At 41.0% G+C, this 22011-nt stretch overlaps 1 protein-coding gene across 2 annotated transcripts in view; it reads right to left on the bottom strand.

Moving 5' to 3' along the window:
- Positions 1 to 22011, bottom strand: part of PRKN (parkin RBR E3 ubiquitin protein ligase) — a 1310068-nt gene that overhangs the window by 636956 nt on the left and 651101 nt on the right. For both annotated transcript variants that reach the window (XM_044242625.1, XM_044242633.1), the window contains exon 5: positions 1455 to 1538. In XM_044242625.1, coding sequence (XP_044098560.1) covers positions 1455 to 1538 — 84 coding nt within the window. The remainder of the gene's footprint in view (positions 1 to 1454; positions 1539 to 22011) is intronic.

Here is a 22011-nt window from a genome sequence, read left to right as displayed (position 1 = left end):
GAATTCCATGTACCGATATCTAAGGTCAGTAGAACATGCAACGAGCAAAGGAAACGATTCTCAGTCCCACTCAACACAGTTTCCCCCTTTGACTGATTTGCAGCTAAATCCTTAAAGATGCAAAAGCGTCTATTCTGCTGTGAGTGAATCCTGCCAATTCATATCAAGGTTCAGGAGAGGTGGTCAGACTGTCAGGAATTGTAGCAGGTGTTCAAAGGACCTCACATTACTGGAAAGATGATAGAGACCCCATATGTGTGTGTAGAAGGGTGAATGGATCGCTGGATGCAGATATAATCATCACATGTAATTGTAATCAGGAGATATTATTCCCGACAAAAAAATACACGCTGCACCTGTATGCGTGCACGTGTATGTAATTACACTGATGAGTTCTGCCCCATAAATATACACACTTTCCTTTCATCTCCATCACAAACTTGCAAGACTGTGTTATGCCTCGATATATGGGACTGACATGCAAGTCATTATTTTTCTTCAGGATTTGCATTAATAAAAACCTGCTCATGGTCCTCACCCCTGTTCGATGGAAAAATGATTGGTTAGTGATGCTCACAGCTCCCTCCGGACCGGGCAACCGCCCTGCGGACTGGGGAGAGGAGGCCGCCTAATTGCTCTAGCTCACACTGTACCTGTTGCTGCTGACAGACTGTTTCTTAGAGAAGACGCGCGCTGCCAGGCGGCTGTGACAGTTTGTGAACCAACACTGACATTCAGGTTGGCGCCGTGACGCCATGTAGAGCTCGGGAGATATCTACAATCAGATCATGACAGATCGAGGCATTTTTGATGTAAAAAGTAAAACAGTATTCAAATTATGGGCATGATCAGAATGTAAAATGATCTAAAAATAATTTCAGTACTTAGGGTCTCTTTTAAGAAATGTCTGCTCCATGTGACGCATCAACATAGAGCAGACGTTCGCAGAGGAAGGGGGCGGCAGGGGACGGAAGACGGCCGTCCAGTTGTACAGCGGCTCATCCTCACCAGATTTTCTAAGAGCCCGCTACGTCACCAAAGGAAAGGTAGAAAGAGATAAAGAAAGAAAGTAATTCATCAAACGATGATGAATATAAATACAAAATATCACAGCACCAGCACAATGATTAACCTTGTATCTTTGTTACTTTCTTTTTCTAGGCTCCGAAGTGGTTCTTTATAACCCATGAATATCACATTTAAGGAGTTTAAAGGGACATGTTTCTACACAGTCACCCAAAGTGGTTAAGCCACTAGGAAAATGACACTAGGTGGCAATTAACAAGGTAGAATTTGGGGTGACTATGTAAGTATCTGAATCTGATGACACTTCAGCGCTATGGTATCAGATGGAAGAAAAATCAGTTAGCATTCTTGTCTCTGTGCTAATTTCCTACTAAACACTGAAGATGCCATAATGAAAAAAAAAAAAATGGGTGTGAGCAGGTACTTACGGCTGTAGTCCCAGCGCAGTGTGCAGACTGGCATTTTCCAATCATCCGGTTTGGGATTAAGACATCATCCCAGCAAGATGGACCCTTTAAGAAAAAACAACAATACTTGGTCCACGAAATGTAACATGAGTGTGCTCCCTAGCACAATTTCCAAAATCCACTGATATTATAAAATGATAATGAAAGTAGTTTGTAGTCCAACAATATAATCTACAGAACCTGGGGGTCCTCTAGATCCTTTTGGGGGATCTGGTGGATCAAAATTATCTTCAACAAGCACACAAAGATGATCTTTGGTGCATTGACCCAAACACATAAGACATTCCCATGTAAGACATTCCCCGGCCCCAGCACACGCACACACACAGGTGCACCAAACACACACCTGCACACACTCCCACACACAGGCACACCACACACGACACGCACCTTACCATACACACCTGCCTGTGCACACACACGTTATCACAGCACATACACCCCTCCCACCACACGCTTACCGCACACAGAGGCACCAGATACACACACCCAGATGTGCGCATACACACAGTTTTGGAGAAAAACAGGCAAAAGCCGAGGGAATCTGGGAATTGAGTGTCTATCTCAAGAGGTGCTACCTTCTGAATTAGCAGATCATTGAACCAAAAGCCACTGCTTCAACCAGAGGAATGTAACCCGCATGAGAGAGCATCTGCAGCCCGAGACTGCTGTCCTTAGGGGAGGCTGCTTCTGGGGTGGCCCTGGGCCCTGGGCCCGGGAAGCTGGGTGTGGGGATTGTTCACACTCACTTCTGGACACAGAGGGTTGACAGCATCACAAAAGTCTTGAAGACAAGCTGGTGTGTGCTGAACACCTCCCTACCACCTGGGAGTCTGGAACTGTGACCCGTGCTAGGCAGGGGTACACACTGACCGGCCCCCAGTAAAGCCCGGGTGCCGAGGGAATGAGCTTGTCCTGTGTGGCTCTGCTGGGAGAGGGCTCTTGGAAACGTGCCTGTGGTCTCCTCCCGACATCGCGCCACATGCCTTGTCCCTCTGTTGGGGGCATGAACCGTACTGTGTGTGGCGCCGTCCACGGAGTCCCGGAAGCCTTCCTGGAGAATCGCCACGTGGGGGACCCACGACACAGTGACACTGATGCATCATCAAGGGCATGTTCTCACAGCTCCACGGAAGGGTCGAGGTTCATGATTAAGAGCACATCAGTTACGGGGAATAAGAAAGTTCATTTCCTTTGCGCCTCTAAGCATAGTGCATGCATTTCAATCCACCGTAGCCATAGCAATGTAAACATCCACTTGATTTTTGACCTTACAATTCTACTATTGAAAATGGGAGGGGACCTCTGGGTGGCTCAGTCATTAAGCCTCTGCCTTCGGCTCAGGTCATGATCCCAGGGTCCTGGGATGGAGCCCCTGGTCGGCCTGCCTCTCCCTCCACCACTCTCCCTGCTTGTGTTCCCTCTCACTGTGTCTCTCTCTGTCAAATAAAATAAAATCTTTAAAAAAAAAAAAAAGAAAGAAAAGAAAATGGACAGAGGATTGTGGAACCAAATACACACGTCATGCTGCTTGGGCAACGGAATAGTAAAGTCATAAATGTTAAGAACTGGATGGCAAGGGTAGAGTTGAGAGAGAAGGGAAGGGGGGATAGACATCTTGCCCCCATAAGATGTTATTTTTTTATTATAAAGCAATCTGCATGTTTGATTTTAAACATAGGCATATATCCGTTTGATCAAAATGACACATGCAGTGAAGTAAAAGTGACATAAAGGACGGCCACCGAGAACTCAGTGACATTTATCTTGCTTTCCAAACTTAGCAGGAGAGACTCAAGGACAAGTGTGGCTAGAGGGCCGCTTCCCACATCTTGTTTCAACCCTGGGCCAAGGACCCATTGTGCGGGTTACGGTTCTTGGTATTAGGAATCTAGTTTTTTTCATTTTTAGACAACTCGGGAAACGTTAGAGTCAAATCTGCGGCCTAGCTCTGGAAAGTGTACATAGCTTATAATAAATTCTTGGTTTACTACTACTACCCTTACTTTCCTATCACGTTCCTCAATTTATTTTCCCTTGCCCTCTTTCCTCATTCTACGTAGTTTTTCTGGTTTTTAGCCCCAATGTATTCTTGGAAACTTGTCAAGTCCTTCTGAAGTGAGGCAGAGTACCAGGAAATAATCGTGAGGGGCCCGTGGCCTTTCCTTCTTAACTCTCCAAAACCACTGCCCACTTCTAACAGGAGCAGCTTCTTGGGCCTCTCGCATCCGGGACACCAGCCTCCCGTCCTTAGAACCTAGTGGTCTGGTCTCAGGCAGGACACGCCGTGGCTGCTGGGTGCAGCACGCCTGAGGCTCAGGAGAGTCCCTGGTGGCAAAGGAAATCCATTTCGTCGGGGATAACCACTAACTAAACACGAAGATGTTGCTTCCTTGCTCCATCGATATGGAACATTCCTTCTGAGGCTTGTTCAGGAAGCACCGACCTCCTTAGACCACATGCCATGGTGAGAGAGAAACCCAACACCAGCCCCCTCTGGGGAAGGGGCCCCTGATCATCCCACACACAACCTGAGCCCTGTTTGCATGTCTGCACAGAGTAGGATTCCCGGCCTCAAAGTCTAGGATGAATCGAGACACTCTATGCATATCACAGATATTTATTTTTCCTGCCTGAGTTTTTCAGTCCAAAAAGCAGCAAAAGCATTTATGTAACAATTCCTATAGTTGTCACATGAAATACTACTTAATCTGATCTATCCTTGTTTTGTACAAGGAAATTATAGAAAACTCAGTCATGATCGGCCTCTTTGATCTCAAACCATAACCAGATAGTCTAAGTAATAAAACTGAACAGAATTCCAATGAATACAGGAGTCCAACATAATGAAGTAAATGAGTTAGTTTATCCACAGTACTCATAGTACGGGTATTGAATGTTACTGTGATGCCCATCCTGAAAATTGAAACAAATGTTCCAGTGAATTTATGCCATTAGAAAGCAGATTTAACATTGCTCCTTTCTAGTCTTAGAAAATATAAAATGTTAATTGGTTCATTGCCACATACTTGCGTTTTAACAGATGCCTGGTGAAAGCACGTGCAATTGATAGCCTTTGTATGGAGAGAGTCTACCTTCAGCTCAGGTCATGAGCTCAGGGTCCTGGGATGGAGTCCTGCATCTGGTGGGGAGCCTTCTTCTCCCTCTCCCCCTCCCTCTGCCTCTCCTCCCCTTTGTACTTTCTGTCTTTCTCTGTCAAATAAATAGATAAAATCTTTTTTTTTTTAAGATTTCATTTTTTATTTACAAGACAGAGAGAGGGAGATCACAAGCAGGCAGAGAGGCAGGCAGAGAGAGGTGGGGAAGCAGGCTCCCTGCTGAGCAGAGAGCCCAACTCGGGACTCAATCCCAGGACCCTGAAATCATGACCCGAGCCGAAGGCAGAGGCTTAACCCACTGAGCCACCAGGTGCCCCAATAAATAAAATCTTTTAAAAAATCTTTAAAATCTTTTATTTTATTTAAAATCTTTTTAAAAGATCTTTTATTTTTTATTTTTTTTTAAAGATTTTATTTATTTATTTGAGAGAGAGACAGTGAGAGAGAGCATGAGCGAGGAGAAGGTCAGAGGGAGAAGCAGACTCCCCATGGAGCTGGGAGCCTGATGCGGGACTCGATCCCGGGACTCCGGGATCATGACCTGAGCCGAAGGCAGTCGTCCAACCAACTGAGCCACCCAGGCGTCCCTTAAAAGATCTTTTAAATAAAATCTTTAAAAAAAAATCTTCTTTTGCCCAATACTGTCTATACCACCAAAAGAATACATAAATTATTTGAGCTTCTACAAAAGGGATGAGAAAACTATGGTCTGCTGACCAAATCTGGCCTAGGCTTTGTTTCTAAACAGCAAAAGCCAATTTACAACAATGGTTATAAATTTGTAAATGATTCAAAGGCACAAAAAGAAGAGTCTTCATGGCGTACGAAGGGTAAGCGACATGCAGGTTTCCGTGTCCACAAAGGGGCAGGAGCGGAACACAGCCGCGGCTGCTCACTTACCTGTTGTCTATGCTGCTTTTGAACTGCAAGAACAGAACACAGACGATGCGGCCCGTGAAGCCTGAAATACTTACTACCTGTACCTTCATGGAGAAAGTGTGCCAATGACTGATCTATGGTCGAAAATATCTTCCAAGTTCATATTGAAAAGCCCTTTAAAAAAATATTACGGTAGCATTTTGGCCACCATATAATGTCACCAGTTTGTAGAGTAGCTGTATTCTGGGTCTCCAGTGAGAAATTACTTCAATTAAAACCTGAGAGCCGTTGGCCTGTAGAATCCAAGCTGCTGTTAGAACGCAGTGGCTCAAGTTGTTGGAATCAGTAAGAGTGGAAAGCTGCAACTAGAGATGACATTTGGGGATTTCTCCCGGTAATATTACCAGCAAAAGAAAAACGTAAAGTAGAACATTATTTAAGCACATCTATATGGTGTATGTAAATCAGAAGCTCAGGAAAATGACTTGATGGCATGAAAACAGTGGCTACATTTGTGCAGTAGAGGAGTCTTAAAATTTACTTTTAAAAATTGTAGGACTAATCTGCAAGTCATTTTTGCTATGTCTTGTATATCCAATCAAGTGGAAAATCAAGGTACTTAAAAGGCTAATTCTTATCCAAACATTGCTCTGACAAGATCCAAACAGTTGTAGCAAAAGAGGTTTATTTTTCCCCCGAACCATCTAAATAATTCCATAACCTACTTTTCATAGGTGGGCATATACATTGCTATCTAAAAAAACCTTGTTTTGTACAAATTCTGTTTTCCAAAATGTTACTACAAAATCTTGGCATTTGCCGTTTTTTAAAAGGGTTACTGTAGGGACACCTGGGTGGCTAAGTCACTTAAGAGTCTGCCTTCAGCTCAGGCCATGATTCCAGGGTCCTGGAATTGAGCCCCACAAGGGGCTCCCTGCATCAGTGGGGAGCCTGCTTTTCTCTCTCCCTCTGCTCCTCCCCCCACTTCTGTGCTCCCTCTCTCAAATAAGTAAAATCTTTTTTTTTTTAAATAAAAGGGCTATTTGAATAGTACTTTTACTCGAACTATGCTTTTACCAATTGTTTCAAGTTACAAATGTGTTGAATTTAGTGTATCCTCGTCAATGACTGTACAAACATTTAAGTCATATAATTAAACTTAATGGGTTAAAATAATTTTGAAAATTATACTTGTAGTCTATCACGATAGCAAAACTGTCTTTAGAACTGCTACACTCAGAGCCTCTTTCTTTTCTTTCCCTTTGTGTCCGCAACTAAGTGTTACAGAAAAGGAGCTTCAAAGTTCACGGGACTGAACTTTGTTGAATCTCTATTCTACCGATCATTAGCTCTAGGCTCCTGAGCAAGTTTCATTCTACCTTTCTCCACCTCTTCTGAAGAATGAGGGGTTAAATACCTCCTTCACTGGGCTCTCCTCATGTTTGCCCAGTGCCTGGCATATGAAAGATGGCAACTGTTGCAAGCAGTACTTCTTATTTCTCAAAAGAGAAGTCCCTGAGGAGGGACTCTTTAAATTTAGTAGACAGATAAGCAATAATTGGCCTGTTCCAAAGCACCTGACTCAGCCCGCTGCATTTTGCATTTCCCATTTTTTCTAAATTTCCCCGTTACCGAGCGACGCCTCCGGGATTATGTCACTTTCCAAAGCAGGTGGCTCGTAACTCTTTTAAATCATCTATTTCCATCCGTGAAGTAGACATTGTCCTGGCACCTTCCCTCATTGGATTTAAAGACCCTATGTTTCTCATAAAGCTAAGGACAGTGCTCAGATTATAGCTGAGGCTCAACAAGGCAGTCACTAAATAGTGAGCAGGGGAAATAATCAAGAAAAAATTCTCTTAACCAAAATATTCATCCACACAACAAATACTTATTGAACATTTCTTAAAACCTGATAATACAGTTACGGAAAAGAGGGAAGGAACCTTTATCCTGTAGATTTTATGGAATAGCTACAAAAGCCAGTTACAAAGGAACTAAGCAACCGATTCATATACATAGTACCAAAAAAATATGCCCATACTAAATATTGGTGATTCGTAAAACAACTGGTATACACATACCCTCCTGATGCAAATACAAAATGACACAGCCCCTCTGGAAACCTTTAGGCATTTTTTTTTAGAAAGTTATGCATATAACCATCAATGATTTGACAATTTCATTTTTAGATATTTATCCAAGATAAAAATGAAAACATGCATCTACATAAAGATTTGCATACAAACACTCAAATAGTCTTATTCACAAGAGCCATCAACCGGAGACCACCCAAATTATCTATCCAAATATGAACAGATAAACAAAAATGTGATATTTCCACCCAAAGGAATACTATTTTATAACAAATAGTATCATATTATTTATGAATGTAGCATGGATGATTCTCAAAACAATGTGAGTGAAGGAAGCCAAACCTGCAATAGAATATACTACAAGTTCCCACTTGTATAAAATGCAGACACATCAGTGGTAGCTGTGGGGTGGGGGCAGAGCATAAAATGGGCTACATAAGGGCATGAGGAACATTTGGGAGGGGTTTATGGGCCAAAGTGAGCCCCTCAAAATTCATATGTCAAGGTCCTAATCCCCTACAGAATGAAACTGTATTTGGAAATAGGGTTTTTAAAGAGGAAATAAGTCAAGATGAGGTCCTTGTGGTGGGTACTAGTCCCGTATGGCTGATGTCCTTATAAGAGCAGACTATGACATGGACAGTCACAGAAAAAAAGGCCACACAAAGACAGGGCGATAGGATAACCCACCCAGAAACCAAAGAGATGCTTCTTGACCGTGGATACCATATTATCAATAATTCTACTTTGAAACTATTTTTTTATGGGTAGAAGGAAGCAGAAGAGGGGGAGAAAGTAATTTCATGAATATATATTCATTTCTGAGGCCTTTTTGCTTATTCTCTGTCTCTCTGGAATCCATGTAAGAATTTTTTTCTCTTTTAAAGTCTTTATTGTTAACAGCCCTTTCCATATACATTGTTTCATTTGTCATCTCAGAAACCCTGTACGAGATTGTATCTTCTATTAGTTTTCTATCCCTGTGTAACAAATTACCACACACACAGTGGCTTAAAACAACCCCTGTCTACGATCTCACAATTTCTGTGAGCCAGCAGCTCCTTCAGAGTCCCACGAGGCTGTATTCAAAGTGTTGGCAGGGCTGTGCTCTCATCTGGGAGCTTGACTGGAGAAACATCAGTTTCCAAGCTCTCTCGGGGTGTTTTCAGAATTAATTTCCCTGTGGCTGCTACTCTAAGGGTGTCAGCTTTGTGCTGCCCGCTGACTGGAAGGCTCCCATGGTTCTTCCCCATGTGTGTTTCCTCAATCTGGCTGCCTCCTTCATGCCAGCAGGGCGAGGTCGGGTCCGGTCTCTGCTGATGCGCGCTTCTGTTATGTGGTAAAGGGGACTCTTGTATACCCTGATCAAGGGGGTGGCAGACATATTGTCACCTCTGCCATTTTTTCTGGGCTGGATGGAAATCACCAGAACCACCCACATTCAAATTTAGGGATTTCACGAGAGCAATGGACACCAAGACTGGGGGGTCACCTTCGTGTTTATCCATATCGGCAGAGAAGAAAGACCTTTCATGACATTAAAATCTGGGAAATGAAAATCCAATACGTGACTCTGGTTGCCAAGTTCTCAGGCTATTTTTTTAAAACATAAACAGACCTTCCAGTTGAAATATGTGAATATTTGAAGACTTCCCTGGAGTCATTCTTTTAAATTTTAAGTAGAGAATGTAATATTAGGGCCTAGGAGATATCACAAAATAAATACTGAATGTGACCAGAAAGTTTCTATGTATTCTGGCCAAGTTAAATTTGAAGAGATTAGTACATAAAAATCATGTGAATATACTTGTGCTTTACTTCATGTATATACTCTTTTTCAACTTGAATTTATTTCCTAGGATTTTTTAGAGCATAAACATCTTACACACTTTTGCCTCTGAATATCTAATTCCAAATCCTGAATGCAAGCTGCTTCCATAGAAAAAACAGACCACTACAGACTACATGGAGAGACTCACTGTTCACATATTAGCCCAATTGTTTCCACAAATTTTTTTAAAGCAAAAAGAGACTTAATATGAGGTGAATTAGAACTTAAAGAAAATAAAAGACCTCAAGAAGACCCCATGTCCAGTCCTTATAAATATTTTTATCCCTGATTTGGATATCAATGATAATCAACTCTTTTTTGCAACTATTTTATAAGGGGTAAAGGGAAGTAGAAGGGGAGGGGAGTGATTTAGTGAATTCCAGCCCATCAGCAGGGGAATAATGGATTATACAAGTAGTGGCAAAGCCAGGATAGCATTGCATTCAAGTTCTGTTTATTAGAAAATCTTCTTTTATTACTACAAAACTGGGTTGTTTACAGAGCACTCTCCCACAAACAAAACAACCTTGATTCCCAATGAAAATCTGTTAATTCTATGTCCTAGGGAGCTCTGAGACCCAAGCTGACTATTTGTTCATGTGTGGGGTAATCACAGAACTGTTGGTAAGGAAATTGGCTCTCATACCTAGCTACATGGGCATATCTTAAAGACTACTACATTTTCATGAAAGGCTATCCATTTTTTCACACTGATTTGTTAACCATAGAAACACGGATCTCTCACTATTTTATAAAATGGAACAGCTAAAGTCCTTGCTCTTGTCGGAAAAACACGGCCAAAATTTTAACCTAAGCTTAGTCATAAGACTGGGTAGGTCTTGGTGGGTCAGCTTCATTCCATTCTGTGTATAGTCAGCCTGAACAAGTCAACAAGGGGATGAAGGGCTCACTCTCCAGATGGCTCCTTGGCATGGCTGTCAGTGCAATGAGCTCCCATCTGTGGTCCCTCTTACCCAGGGCCCTTCCAGGGGCTGCTTGCATCTCCTTACAGCACAATAGGTACTTCCCAAGAGTGACAATACTAAGAGAGAAGGGACCGAAGCTTCCCGTTTCTTCAGACCTAGCCTGAGCACGGCACAATGGCATTTCCACCATATTCTTTTAGATCAAGCAGTCACAGAGCTCGGATTCACTGGAAGAGGTTGGTATTTGAAGGACACAGCTAGCTTGGCACCCTTTGTCAAATTTAGATTTGACAGTTCACAGAATGAGAACCTACACCTGTGCTCCTCATCAGCACCCTCAGGAAGCTGGCTCGTGCTAGCGCTGGCTCCACTCCACGCCCAGCTCTTTGCTCTGCTCTCGGACAATATAGCCCAGTTAGATTTCTTTTCATTTTTATTCAAAATGCCTGGATGATACATTCTCTACTAAAAGTCTTTAAATATTTTAAATACTATGGAACAGTAATGTGCCATATTGGATATGGTTTAGGAAACAAAACAGCACTAATTACAAGTGTTCTCGGATAGTCCATTTGGATCTCTCTTGTTCTTCATCTGGGCATAGCATCTGCACCCATGTGGAAATCTGTCATTGGCTTCCAATTATTTAATGTCCTTTCTCTGATCACTAAAGACATTCTTCAGGATTTTTAAGAATCTGTAACTACCACCACATGCGCTCATCTATTTCTTAAATTACATCCATTCGACACTAATTTTAAGTCATTGTGGTCATTAATTTATTTGATAAATTATGCACCTAACATGTGACAGGTATCTTGCTAGACTGGAGATTAAAACATTGAACAAGACTTTTTCAGGTAGGAGGACAAAAGTGATTAAACAAGTAATTAACATATGGTTTCTTTGAAGGACCCTTGACCTAGACCTTTGGAAGGACTATCATTTGAGATGAGACCTGAGAGAAAAGTAGGAATCAGACAGGAAGAAGATAAGTTCCCTGAGAGAAAGAAAGACTCTGAGTCTGGAAAACACCACCAGACATCCCCAACCCCTGGACTGGTTTCTGGAATATATATTTTCAAGAAGATGATATAGATAATTGATTCATAAATAGTTCATTACTTCTGTGCAACATCCTAAATATCTTTTTTTCATTTATTTATTTTGAGCATATCAGTATTCATTTTTTTTTTGCACCACACCCAGCGCTCCATGCAATCCATGCTTTCTATAATACCCACCACCTGGTACCCCGACCTCCCCACCCCTTCAAAGCCCTCACATTGTTTTTCAGATTCCATAGTCTCTCATGGTTCACCTCCCCTTCCAATTTCCCCCAACTCCCTTCTCCTCTCTAACTCCCCATGTCCTCCATGCTATTTGTTATGCTCCACAAATAAGTGAAGCCATATGATAACTGACTCTCTCTGCTTGACTTATTTCACTCAGCATAATCTCTTCCAGTCCCGTCCATGTTGCTACAAAAGTTGGGCATTCATCCTTTCTGATGGAGGCATAATACTCCATAGTGTATATGGACCACATCTTTCCTATCCATTCGTCCATTGAAGGGCATCTTGGTTCTTTCCACAGTTTGGCAACCATGGCCATTGCTGCTATAAACATTGGGGTACAGATGGCCCTTCTTTTCACTCCATCTGTATCTTTGGGGTAAATACCCAGTAGTGCAATTGCAGGGTCCTAGGGAAGCTCTATTTTTAATTTCTTGAGGAATCTCCACACTGTTCTCCAAAGAGGCTGCACCAACTTGCATTCCCACCAACAGTGGAAGAGGGTTCCCCTTTCATCCTAAATATCTTAATCTAACATTACTACCAATACTTGATAATATGATTCAATTAAAATATATGATAAAATGTAACGGTATTCAAGGTCCTGATTCAAAGGGATGGGAATGTCCAGATAATAAATGATGTCTTAGTACTTTTGAATCAGACTGACTGGATTTCAAATCCCTTTGCCATGACCAGCCACATAATGATGGATAGGTCACTGAATCAGAACATCAGCTTTCTTGCACGTTACGTGGGGAAAATAATTTTTCAATGCTACATCAGAGGGTTTATGGTTAAATGAGATAAAGTACTTCACATAACACTATACACATAGTTAATATTCAATAAATATTAGGAGGTGCTGCTAAATAGCCTTAGTATAAGAAAAACATGATCATGGAAAGAGCACCCCAAAAGACAAAGACTCAAAAGACCTAAGTTATAGACATAATTTCACTAGAGAGTAGGCTAAGCAATTTAACATCTTTATGCCTCACTTTCTTATCTGTAAATTAAGGGGTAATAAAGTCTCAGGGTCAAAAGAGATAATGAATGAACTTTACAAAAAAATCACAGGCCATAGAGAATAGAGCTTTGTGTATTCCTACACTGTCTGACTGTAGAAAGTGGTGGGCTCATATGCCAACCCCACTTTACTTCCAGTAGAAGAGATTCTTGATCTATACGATGCAGCTGCTGCTCACGTCAGCAATTAACCAGAGCAAGTGTCTCTGCTCGTATCGATGACCTCATGCTGCCAACTCAGCTCAAACAGCTGTTTCAACAGCACGTCTCATCTGGCCTTGGAAATTTTCCCCAAGAGCTGGGGTATCTCCATAGCTCATACAACATGATCTGGCAGGAGGTGGCACACAACACTAAAATGTATTTCCTATCACAAAAAGCAAGCATTTCAAAATCAAATACTCCATAACATACTTTTCCCCTCTGAGAAAATTATTACAAGAAACAACATCACATCCCTTTAAAGAAAGTGCCTTGTTATAAGGGAAACAACTCTTGGTCCACTGCATTACAGCTCTGCTGAGTTCTGACACAGTCAATCACTGTCATTATTGACAGTCCCTTCATGTAAGGTGCCATCATGCTAAATGCATTCAATGTCAAACAATGTGCTTATTTCTTCACAATTTCCAGTTCCCAAACTCTTCCTAAACCGCTAAGATGCCTTCAATTACATTACTAAGTGTTGACAGCTTCGCTGTAGGCACATCAGAGTGATAGCAGGATTCAGACGGCGGTGATTTTTTTGTCCTATTTCATATAATTTAAACAATGGAGACAAATAAAGACTTACAGATAGAGTGATTCACTTTTATGCACTCTTAACAGATTTAATTTAGGAGAACCATATGATTATCTTCATCTGTTCAAGCTCTCTTTACTAAGAATAATCTTGCTGCTGCACGGAGGGAAATTTGCCGCAGCTCAGATCAGAGGCGGCTTCAGACAGTATGATCTGTGTCTAACTGTTGAGATGGTGGCTCTCATTTCCATTCCAGGCACGTACATCTATTTGAATAACAACAATTTATTACCATGTAAAACTTCACAGTTATCTCAGCTGGCTTTATATCTTGATAATTATGACTGGAACTGGACTATGCTTATTACATGAGATAAGACATTTATTAGATTTCTAGTGAGTGCCCAGATACCGTCATCATCGTATCAACATTATTTAGTTCTCAAAATAAAACTCCACGAATAACACAGCATATTTTGCTATAAACTACTGTAAATCTACCCCTGAGGCTGGACTCCACCAGCCACCTCTTTTCTAGGAAGGGAAAGGCAGAAATAGGCAGGACGCGATTAAAACTATGATGGGGTCACAACTTAGTTAATGTTTCTGTTGCTTCAGTGTAATTAACGGTCCATGAAGAGGTATCAATAAGGGGGATGTCCTGGCCAGCCCACAAGGCTACACACTGCTCAGTAATATAGGTGATCTGTGCTTATAGGACTTTGACACCACGAGGAAAATCACTTGTCAAGGTCGTGAAGAGCAGTGAACTTGGATAGTCCTCCCTTGTCAGGCGTTAGACACACATGTAATGAGCGCGTTTCTAGTCCTATCTTAACCACATCAGCCCTACTGTATATTTATGAGGCACTTTGGTCCCATGACGAGGCATTTCCCTCGGGAGCAGCAGTATCTTAACAGGGGTTTCTGTTCTGTCCCTACAATGACCCGGGGTCTGTAGAGCTACGGAGAGTGAAGCCTTCTTCTCAACAGCAGTAATCACACCCAACAAACCCAAGGAACCAAAAATGGTTCTCGGCCAAAAGAAAAGTCTCATTTGTCCTTGGATACCTATGTTGGCAAAGACTTTTTTTCCTTAAATATTTTATTTATTTATTTGACAGAGAAAGAGAGAGTGAGAGAGGGAACATAAGCAGGGGGAGTGGGAGAGGGATAAGGAGGCCTCCCGCTGAGCAAGGAGCCCAATGTGGGGCTCCATCCCAGGACCCTGGGATCGTGACCTCAGCCAAAGGCAGATGCCTAATGACTGAGCCACTCAGGCACCCCTGGCAAAGACATTTTTTAAGCAGGGCCCAGTTTAACATGCATTTACAGTTTGTTCCAGTCCCTACATTCTCCTTGGAGCCTTCTCACTTCAAGATACTTCTAGCATCCCCTTTCCTTCCTTCTCCCTTTCATCCCTGACTCAGTTATCAGGGTCCAGTCACCACAACAAACAAACAAACAAACAAACAAACACAATACTCCAGCCATTCATTTGTGGCCCAGTGAAAGAGGAGAGAAAAATTTTTAATTCTAAATTAAAACAAGCGAATTTTTAGTTCTCTGAACTTTTTCATGATTAATTCAAACTGGCTGAGGTTCCCACCGAACGTGTTTTATGTTTTCAGACACTTCTCTGTAAGAATCATCCTCCCCATTCTTATTTCATCACCCCCCCCCTTTATAAAGCTTAGTGTTTTGACTTAATAAAACAAACATGACTAAGTCTCTTTGCTCTCTGTGTGTACTTCTCTCTTCACGTGAAACGTGAAACATCACTGTTGGAGAACAAATCAAATTTTGGTCATAAATCATTCTAAGTCTTATTTTTTGAAACAGCACTTGCAGGGGAATGCTGATATCTCCCCACAGCCCTGCCTTTGCTCAGAGAACAGGATCCCCACCTTCCTCTCCAGGCCCCACTCAGCCATGCAATCGCCCGCGTGCTGTTTCTGTGACGAGGTGTGCAATCCTGCCCCGTGGGAAAAGAGTGGGCAGCATTCCCACTGCACCCCCAGGCTAGCTGTGTCAGGGATGGTGTGTAGGGATGTCTGTTGATTCAACACGCCTTTCCCTATTGGCTCAAAAGCTAAAGGAAGAAAGGATCCAGTTAATTGGTATTCTACAACCCCAGCGACCACCATAGTAATTGTTTCCTCTGGACACAGCTGTGCTGAAAACGTCAGTGTCCCTTCCCTGCTGGACCCACATGCAGTCTGGTTCTTAGGTTGGAGATGTTACCATGGCTTGGCTCTTCCTCTGGCACGGACATGAACCTACTACATTTCTCTGAAAGCAAACCTAGTCCCACTTGCTGTGAAACCCCTCATCTGCCTTCATTCCCAGCACACAAGAATTCCAACTCAGGACACCCTACAGGATTTCGACTGCCCAGGTGGGTTTGCTATATCACAGCTGCCAAGATGTTCTTCTCATTGTACTGATGAAACAAATTTAGTGCACGTGAAATGTAGTGCAGACATACCTGGTCCGGGCATCTTGTCAGTGAGCTGTGGTTATTAGCTCAACATTCCTTCAAAATGGCACCCTACTTCCCATTTACCGAGAACACTCCCCTGAATTCCCAATTTTTAACAAAAACGAAAAATCCAATATAATTTATGATAAGGAAAACAGAGTTTGTTTTAAAGTATTTATCCACAAGACTGTCTCTGTTTATAATAATTTGAATCTATATCAGATTCCTTTTTTTTTATGTTAACACCTCAAATCAGCTCCATTAAAAAAAAAAGTGGTATCAGTCAACAGATCAAGGGTTCTTGTCTTCTGATATTCAGTGTTCTCTTGTTTCTCCCAGGTGTAAACCTCACGATTTCAGTACAGGTGCACAGTTTTTCTGAATGTACTCCATGGCTTAGAATTACTGATGATGTTTCTTGAAACTAGTTCACCATCTAAGTATGTTCATACTTGATTTTGATACATGCCACATTAAGAAACTCCTTCATAGAAGTAACTGTGACATTATTCAGGAAACTAAAGGCAAAGGGAAATGCACAGGATGTTTCTCACCCAAAATTACACTCTGGTTTAAGAAAATATTTTCTCAAAACCATGTTACTTAATTTTAGCTAATTCAGATCACATCTGTCATCACTTTCACCAAGGCCAAGAAAAACAGTAATGCTGTAATTGGAACTTAGTGTCAAAATTTTCCAAGTTTTAAAACAAAGCCACTCCTCTGGACCACTTGGCACAGTCTTTGCCTTCTACCTCAAAATGACTAAGCATAGGTGAGCTGTCCTGGGCATTCATCTTGGCAATGACAAATAATGAATCCGAAATAAATTTCGTGCCTAAAAGCCCATAAACTTACAAAAAGATTTCTGCTTTCCCTGTGGGAATAAGATAGGGCATTATAACCAGGAAACATAGGAAAAGAATACTATTATTATGTAAGTTTCCAAATTAAGACTTGGAAAAAGATCAGAGAAAGATCTGACTTGATGGACTCATAACCAGACCCTCCTTGATGCCCAGTCTTCACACAAAATCACAACACAGATGTGATTCGACCTTCCCTTGAAATCCGAGGCTGGCAGATTGGGAATCGTAAGCTCTGACTGCTCGTGTCCTGGTGACCATGAAGAGGGTAGAAAAGCTAACGGGGAATTCCCCAAACTTAGTACTGAACTCATTCGGCAAGGCAGTTGGATCCAGGCATGCACCGTAACCCCTGACAGCAGGACACCCCTAGAACAAGGTCCAATAGAAGGTTCAAGGGAATGTGAATGCGAGCCCAAGATCACAAGGACTGGAGGTCTGCTGGAAGAGAAGACGTGGCATTCAGGAATGAGTAGGAATACTGTAAGGCAGGTTTTCCAGCTCACAAACAACTTCATCTTCACCAAGTCTTGTCCCCTCCCCATTTGCTGAATTTGCATCCTCCTCTCTAGACCCAAAGCCCCAGACTTATTTTGAGACCCTGTATTCTCTTCTGGACGATCACAGTGACTCATTAATGAGTGTCTTGCTATCCAACTTGGCTCCCTCAAATGTTTTCTCCACACACCTGCCGGAGGGATGTTTTAAACAAAAGTGAGAAGGTGACCGACTCCCCTGAAAACCCCCAGTGGCCCCACCCCACTCACAGGACAGTCGGTGCTCCCCATTTCCTGACATGGCTCATGAAGCCCTTTTTGACCAGCCCACTTCCCTCTCCCCCTTGCCTCTCAGTCAACCTCCCAGCCATCTCCTGCACGAGAACCCACAGGTACACGTACAAAGAAATAGTTATGCATTATTTTCAATCCTCCTGGAAACTTTGTCTGTTAAGGAAATCCTTTGATTTTCCAGTCTTTTTCAGTTGAGAGGATCAGTATGAGCTTGGTAACAATGATGTTTTATAGAGCCAGGGCAGCATTGCATTTAAGTTCTGTTTATTAGAACACAAATTTTTATATTTCTTTACCAAATATTCCTCCTCACCCATGGTCTGCTGCTGCCTATTGCAAGTGCATGTATCTTAATGCCCAGGGTATTGCCTTTTGTTTTTCTGCCTGAAACTTCCTGGCAACTCTGTTTCCCCTAGGATTCTTCCCCAGCTATCAAGGCTGATGGAAACAGAAGTTTGTCTGCATCACATGAAGATGCAGAACAATGGCCGCTATCTGAAATGTTCATTAGAATCTAGTGATCCAAGTGATTTCCAAGACCCCATGTAATAGAAAAATGCAGTCTACAGAATTAAAGTATCTGAGTTCAAGACTCGTTACTTTATGTACTATGTTGTGCCCTTCGGCAAGTCGTTCAAATTCTACAGGGCTTAGATCTCTCCAGGTATAATATGAGAATTGATATCAGCTTTCTCTACTTGGCGAGTGGGTTGTGAGGCTAAAACAACAACAGAAACAAAATAAAAATGCTTTTCTGCCTTTCAAACACTGTGCAATGGTAGTTATTTTTTCTTTGCATTAAAACATACCATTAGAATCTTGAACAAAATCTCCATCATTAGAAGAGCATGCACGATGCTTTATATTATAATTTAAAAATTTTAACTCCCAAAAAGGGAAATATTTTTTTTTTCAAATTATAAACTAAATGTGTCTTCCAGCCTAGTAATTGAGTATCACATCTCCTTCATGGAAACCCAACATGTCTTTCCAGAAATTAGAAATAGTCACAATCCACTATTGTTACTGGATGCCAGAAAGCTTTTGGAAACATACACACACACACACACACACACAGTGCCATTACTGTCTTTTACCTTAAGAACTATTTCTATTTCAGGTTAAAGAAAGTCTGACATATTTCATCAAAAGCATCTGCAATGGAAATCTGTAGCCTACCTACGAAGTGGTATCATTTAGAAAATACAGAAGTTAGTATATCTTCACTTCTCTGAGACTTAATGCTAGTACCTAATGCTTACTAAAATTGTTATTTGTACAGGAATGCTGAGAATCTTATTATAACCAAGAATTTTAAAAGAACTAAAATAATGAAGTACATGTAAAATTACCATAACAGAAATGATAATTATGATATCCATTTAACCTTCAAAGGGGTCAGATCTACTAAACACATTATATTCATAACATCTAAAATATTTGAATGGTTAGGTCAAATTTCTCTTCCCAAATTTAGTGTACCCTGAATCATAGAATTTCTGTAATTTCTTCTAAAGTTTGTCCACTGCCCAGGCATATATTGGAAAGGCAGCTGGATGGTATCAGCATCTGCAGAGTAACCCTTTAGAAGAAGCTGGATGGGGAGTCCAGGGCAATACCAAATACTTGGGTTGCTGGTTTTTTAAAACTAGGCCTTGGGAAATTGCTTCTTCATGTATAGGGAAATTCAACCAACTGTGTTGTTGTAGTCAGATCTCCAGCTGAAGTGGTCGGAGAGGTATCTGAAGGCTTTCCGCTATAGGTTAGCTATCATTGTTCAGTGTTATTTGGATATTAAGAGTAGAACATGCATGAATATCCAAAGATCACGATAATGAATAAATTCGTTAAGTGTAGCTTAACAATTGTATTCTACTGCTGCAGTAGCTAGATAGATAACCTGAGATTTCCCAGAGTTCTTTATGACCTCAGAAATGTGGCTTACTCTAATGCTATATTCCAGGGAAACACACTGTAATCAGGTGTCCTGTGCTGTGTTACTAAAGTGAGTATTTTATTCCATAGGTGCGAGCGGCAGCATCTCTGTAGTGCATATTAAAACATTCAAGCAAGACTTAATTATAAATCAGAAGATACTTCATTGTGCTACATAAAGGCACCCCTGGGATAGAACACTTGAATCTGTGGACTCTCGGATAGCTTGGAATTGCTGCCACTAAGCCAAACTCCACTTAATATGAAAATAGGGTCTCAGATTCCAGTTGTTTTTAAAGGTCTAAGGCAACACATTATTCTATCGTCACTCATTGTTATGTTAGGACAGACTAGTTGATCAATGGTCTTTGTGAGTGTGTGTAAGAACACACAATCCTCGTATGATGGGCCTGTGGGAGTAGGGATGCAGATGTCTCAGAGGACAAATCCAGACGGGACATGGGAGAGTGGCCTTAAAAACCCATGAGGACCAAAAAGTTACCAGATGTATGGGATATGGGAGAAGGAGAGGAAGAAGGAGATAAAGAGATCCTCATTAAAGAACCAAGGCAGGCCTGCAAAACCAAACTAAAATAATTCTAGATTAAATCCTACTATGTTGCTTAAATGGAGACTGACAATGAGGCATTAGCCCCAAATACAAAAACAAGTGAGCTGAAATTAAAGGGTCAATTATATTACAGATCTTTTGATTCTAAAATATTATTAATTATATTTATTTACATTAACTTATAGCCTTCAACCTACATATGATTTCACACACACATATATATAACACATATGCATATATACATATATTCATATGATTTCATATATATATGCAAATATATATATATTTGCTTATTTAGTCATTCAAACTTCTATCCTGTATCGACTAAGCTTTGTGCTAAGCTAGAGATCAAAGATGACTAAGTTTCAGTACCACATTTAAATATCCCATAATTTGGTGGAGGACATAAAAATACCAAATATTTGACAAAGGAATGTATTATATAGTAAGGGAGCTCAAATAATAGACCAATTGCAATTTTGTTTTGAACTTGAATAACTGAAAAATACCCGTACCAGTGAGGGCGGGGGATTCAATTTTTTTCCAGTTATTTTCAACTTAAACCGGTCAAATTCCAATAAAATAAGCATTCAGTGTAGGTTACTTTTTTTTTTTTTAATCATTGGATAGTTGGGATAAGTGGTTGATCAGTCAACTCCAGGATACATCTTTATTTCATTGCTTTCATTGATGCCAACCCCAATCTAAGGATATTTTGTAAGAGAATTGTATTATGCTTAAAAAGTATTTCCAGTCTCAGAACTGGGAGATTTTTCTTGTAAATAAAAGCAACTGAGGGAAAAAAAGAAAATGAATATAAAGTGATGAAATGATTTTTATTTAATTTTTTTTTATTTTTTATGAAGTGATTTTTAAAATAAAGCTACATAACAGTGCCTATTAGATAGCATCTCCACTGTATTCTATCCATCCAGTAAGTTACATTAATCATGTTCTCTGTTTAAGGCCTTGAAATTTCTTCACTGAAGTCCTTTAGTCATTTTGGGGATTTTAGTAGTCACACAACACGGAAGTAGAGAGTGAATTCACAATTAATCCATGCCCTTCTCTTTAATAAAAATTAGACTCTTTCATTATCCTACTTATAGATTCCTCTTTAGGGAAGGTTTCTTCCTATTATTTACAATGAACTCACTCAAGTTGGCATCCCACTATCTTAAATTTTTAATGAGTTCATAACTGGTCTGGGCACCTCTCAAAACGTGGAAGTCAGAGTGCACGAAAGGATTCTTTATGTTACCAGATCTAGTTGCCTTGGAATCAGAGTAGTCCAGGGATGTGAGTTTCTTTAAAAAAGAAAATAAACAGATGATCTTTCTCAGAGTATAGAAAGTTCCATGGCACACAAACATGGTCTGGGCAATGGAAAGGAGGAAGGAGGAAGAGATGGACCAGCAAAATAAGAAGCTGTTACCATAGCAGCAATGTCAGCACTACAAAACACAATCTTTAAAAATGTGTTTTCAAAATGTATTTATTAGGTGATAAACTCAGTGCCAATCAGAACCAGAAAGTGAGGATTAAGACGGAATCCCTGGACAAAGATTAGTGCCTCAGGGGGAAGCTAGCCCACCTTAGGGAAGTGTGCTCAGCAGGTGGAAAGGGGCACATCGTGGCGGGTATGAGCAGCTTTTACAGTACTTCCCTTTGCAGCATTTATCTCAACTTTAACTACGTCGTTACTTATGCATTACCTGTGGAAAATTTGTCTCTTCAGATAAAACGTAAGCTCCTTCAGAGAAGGGACCTATTCTGAATCTCCTTGACTGCTCTGCATAAAATTTGGGCTTAATGCATATTTGCTGAATAAAATACATGAATATTTGGAGGGTTCTTGAGTGAAATTCAAGTCTAAATTGAGATGAAAATATGAAAATGCCTGGAAAGGAACATGGGCTGTAAAGAGCAAGTAATATGCCATAGGATTCCCAGTTG

This window comes from Neovison vison, chromosome 1, assembly GCF_020171115.1.
Source record: "Neovison vison isolate M4711 chromosome 1, ASM_NN_V1, whole genome shotgun sequence".
In the NCBI taxonomy this organism is placed as follows: Eukaryota; Metazoa; Chordata; class Mammalia; order Carnivora; family Mustelidae; genus Neogale; species Neogale vison.
Note: the sequence above shows the minus strand (reverse complement) of the source record. Positions and strands in the feature narration are given on the sequence as shown.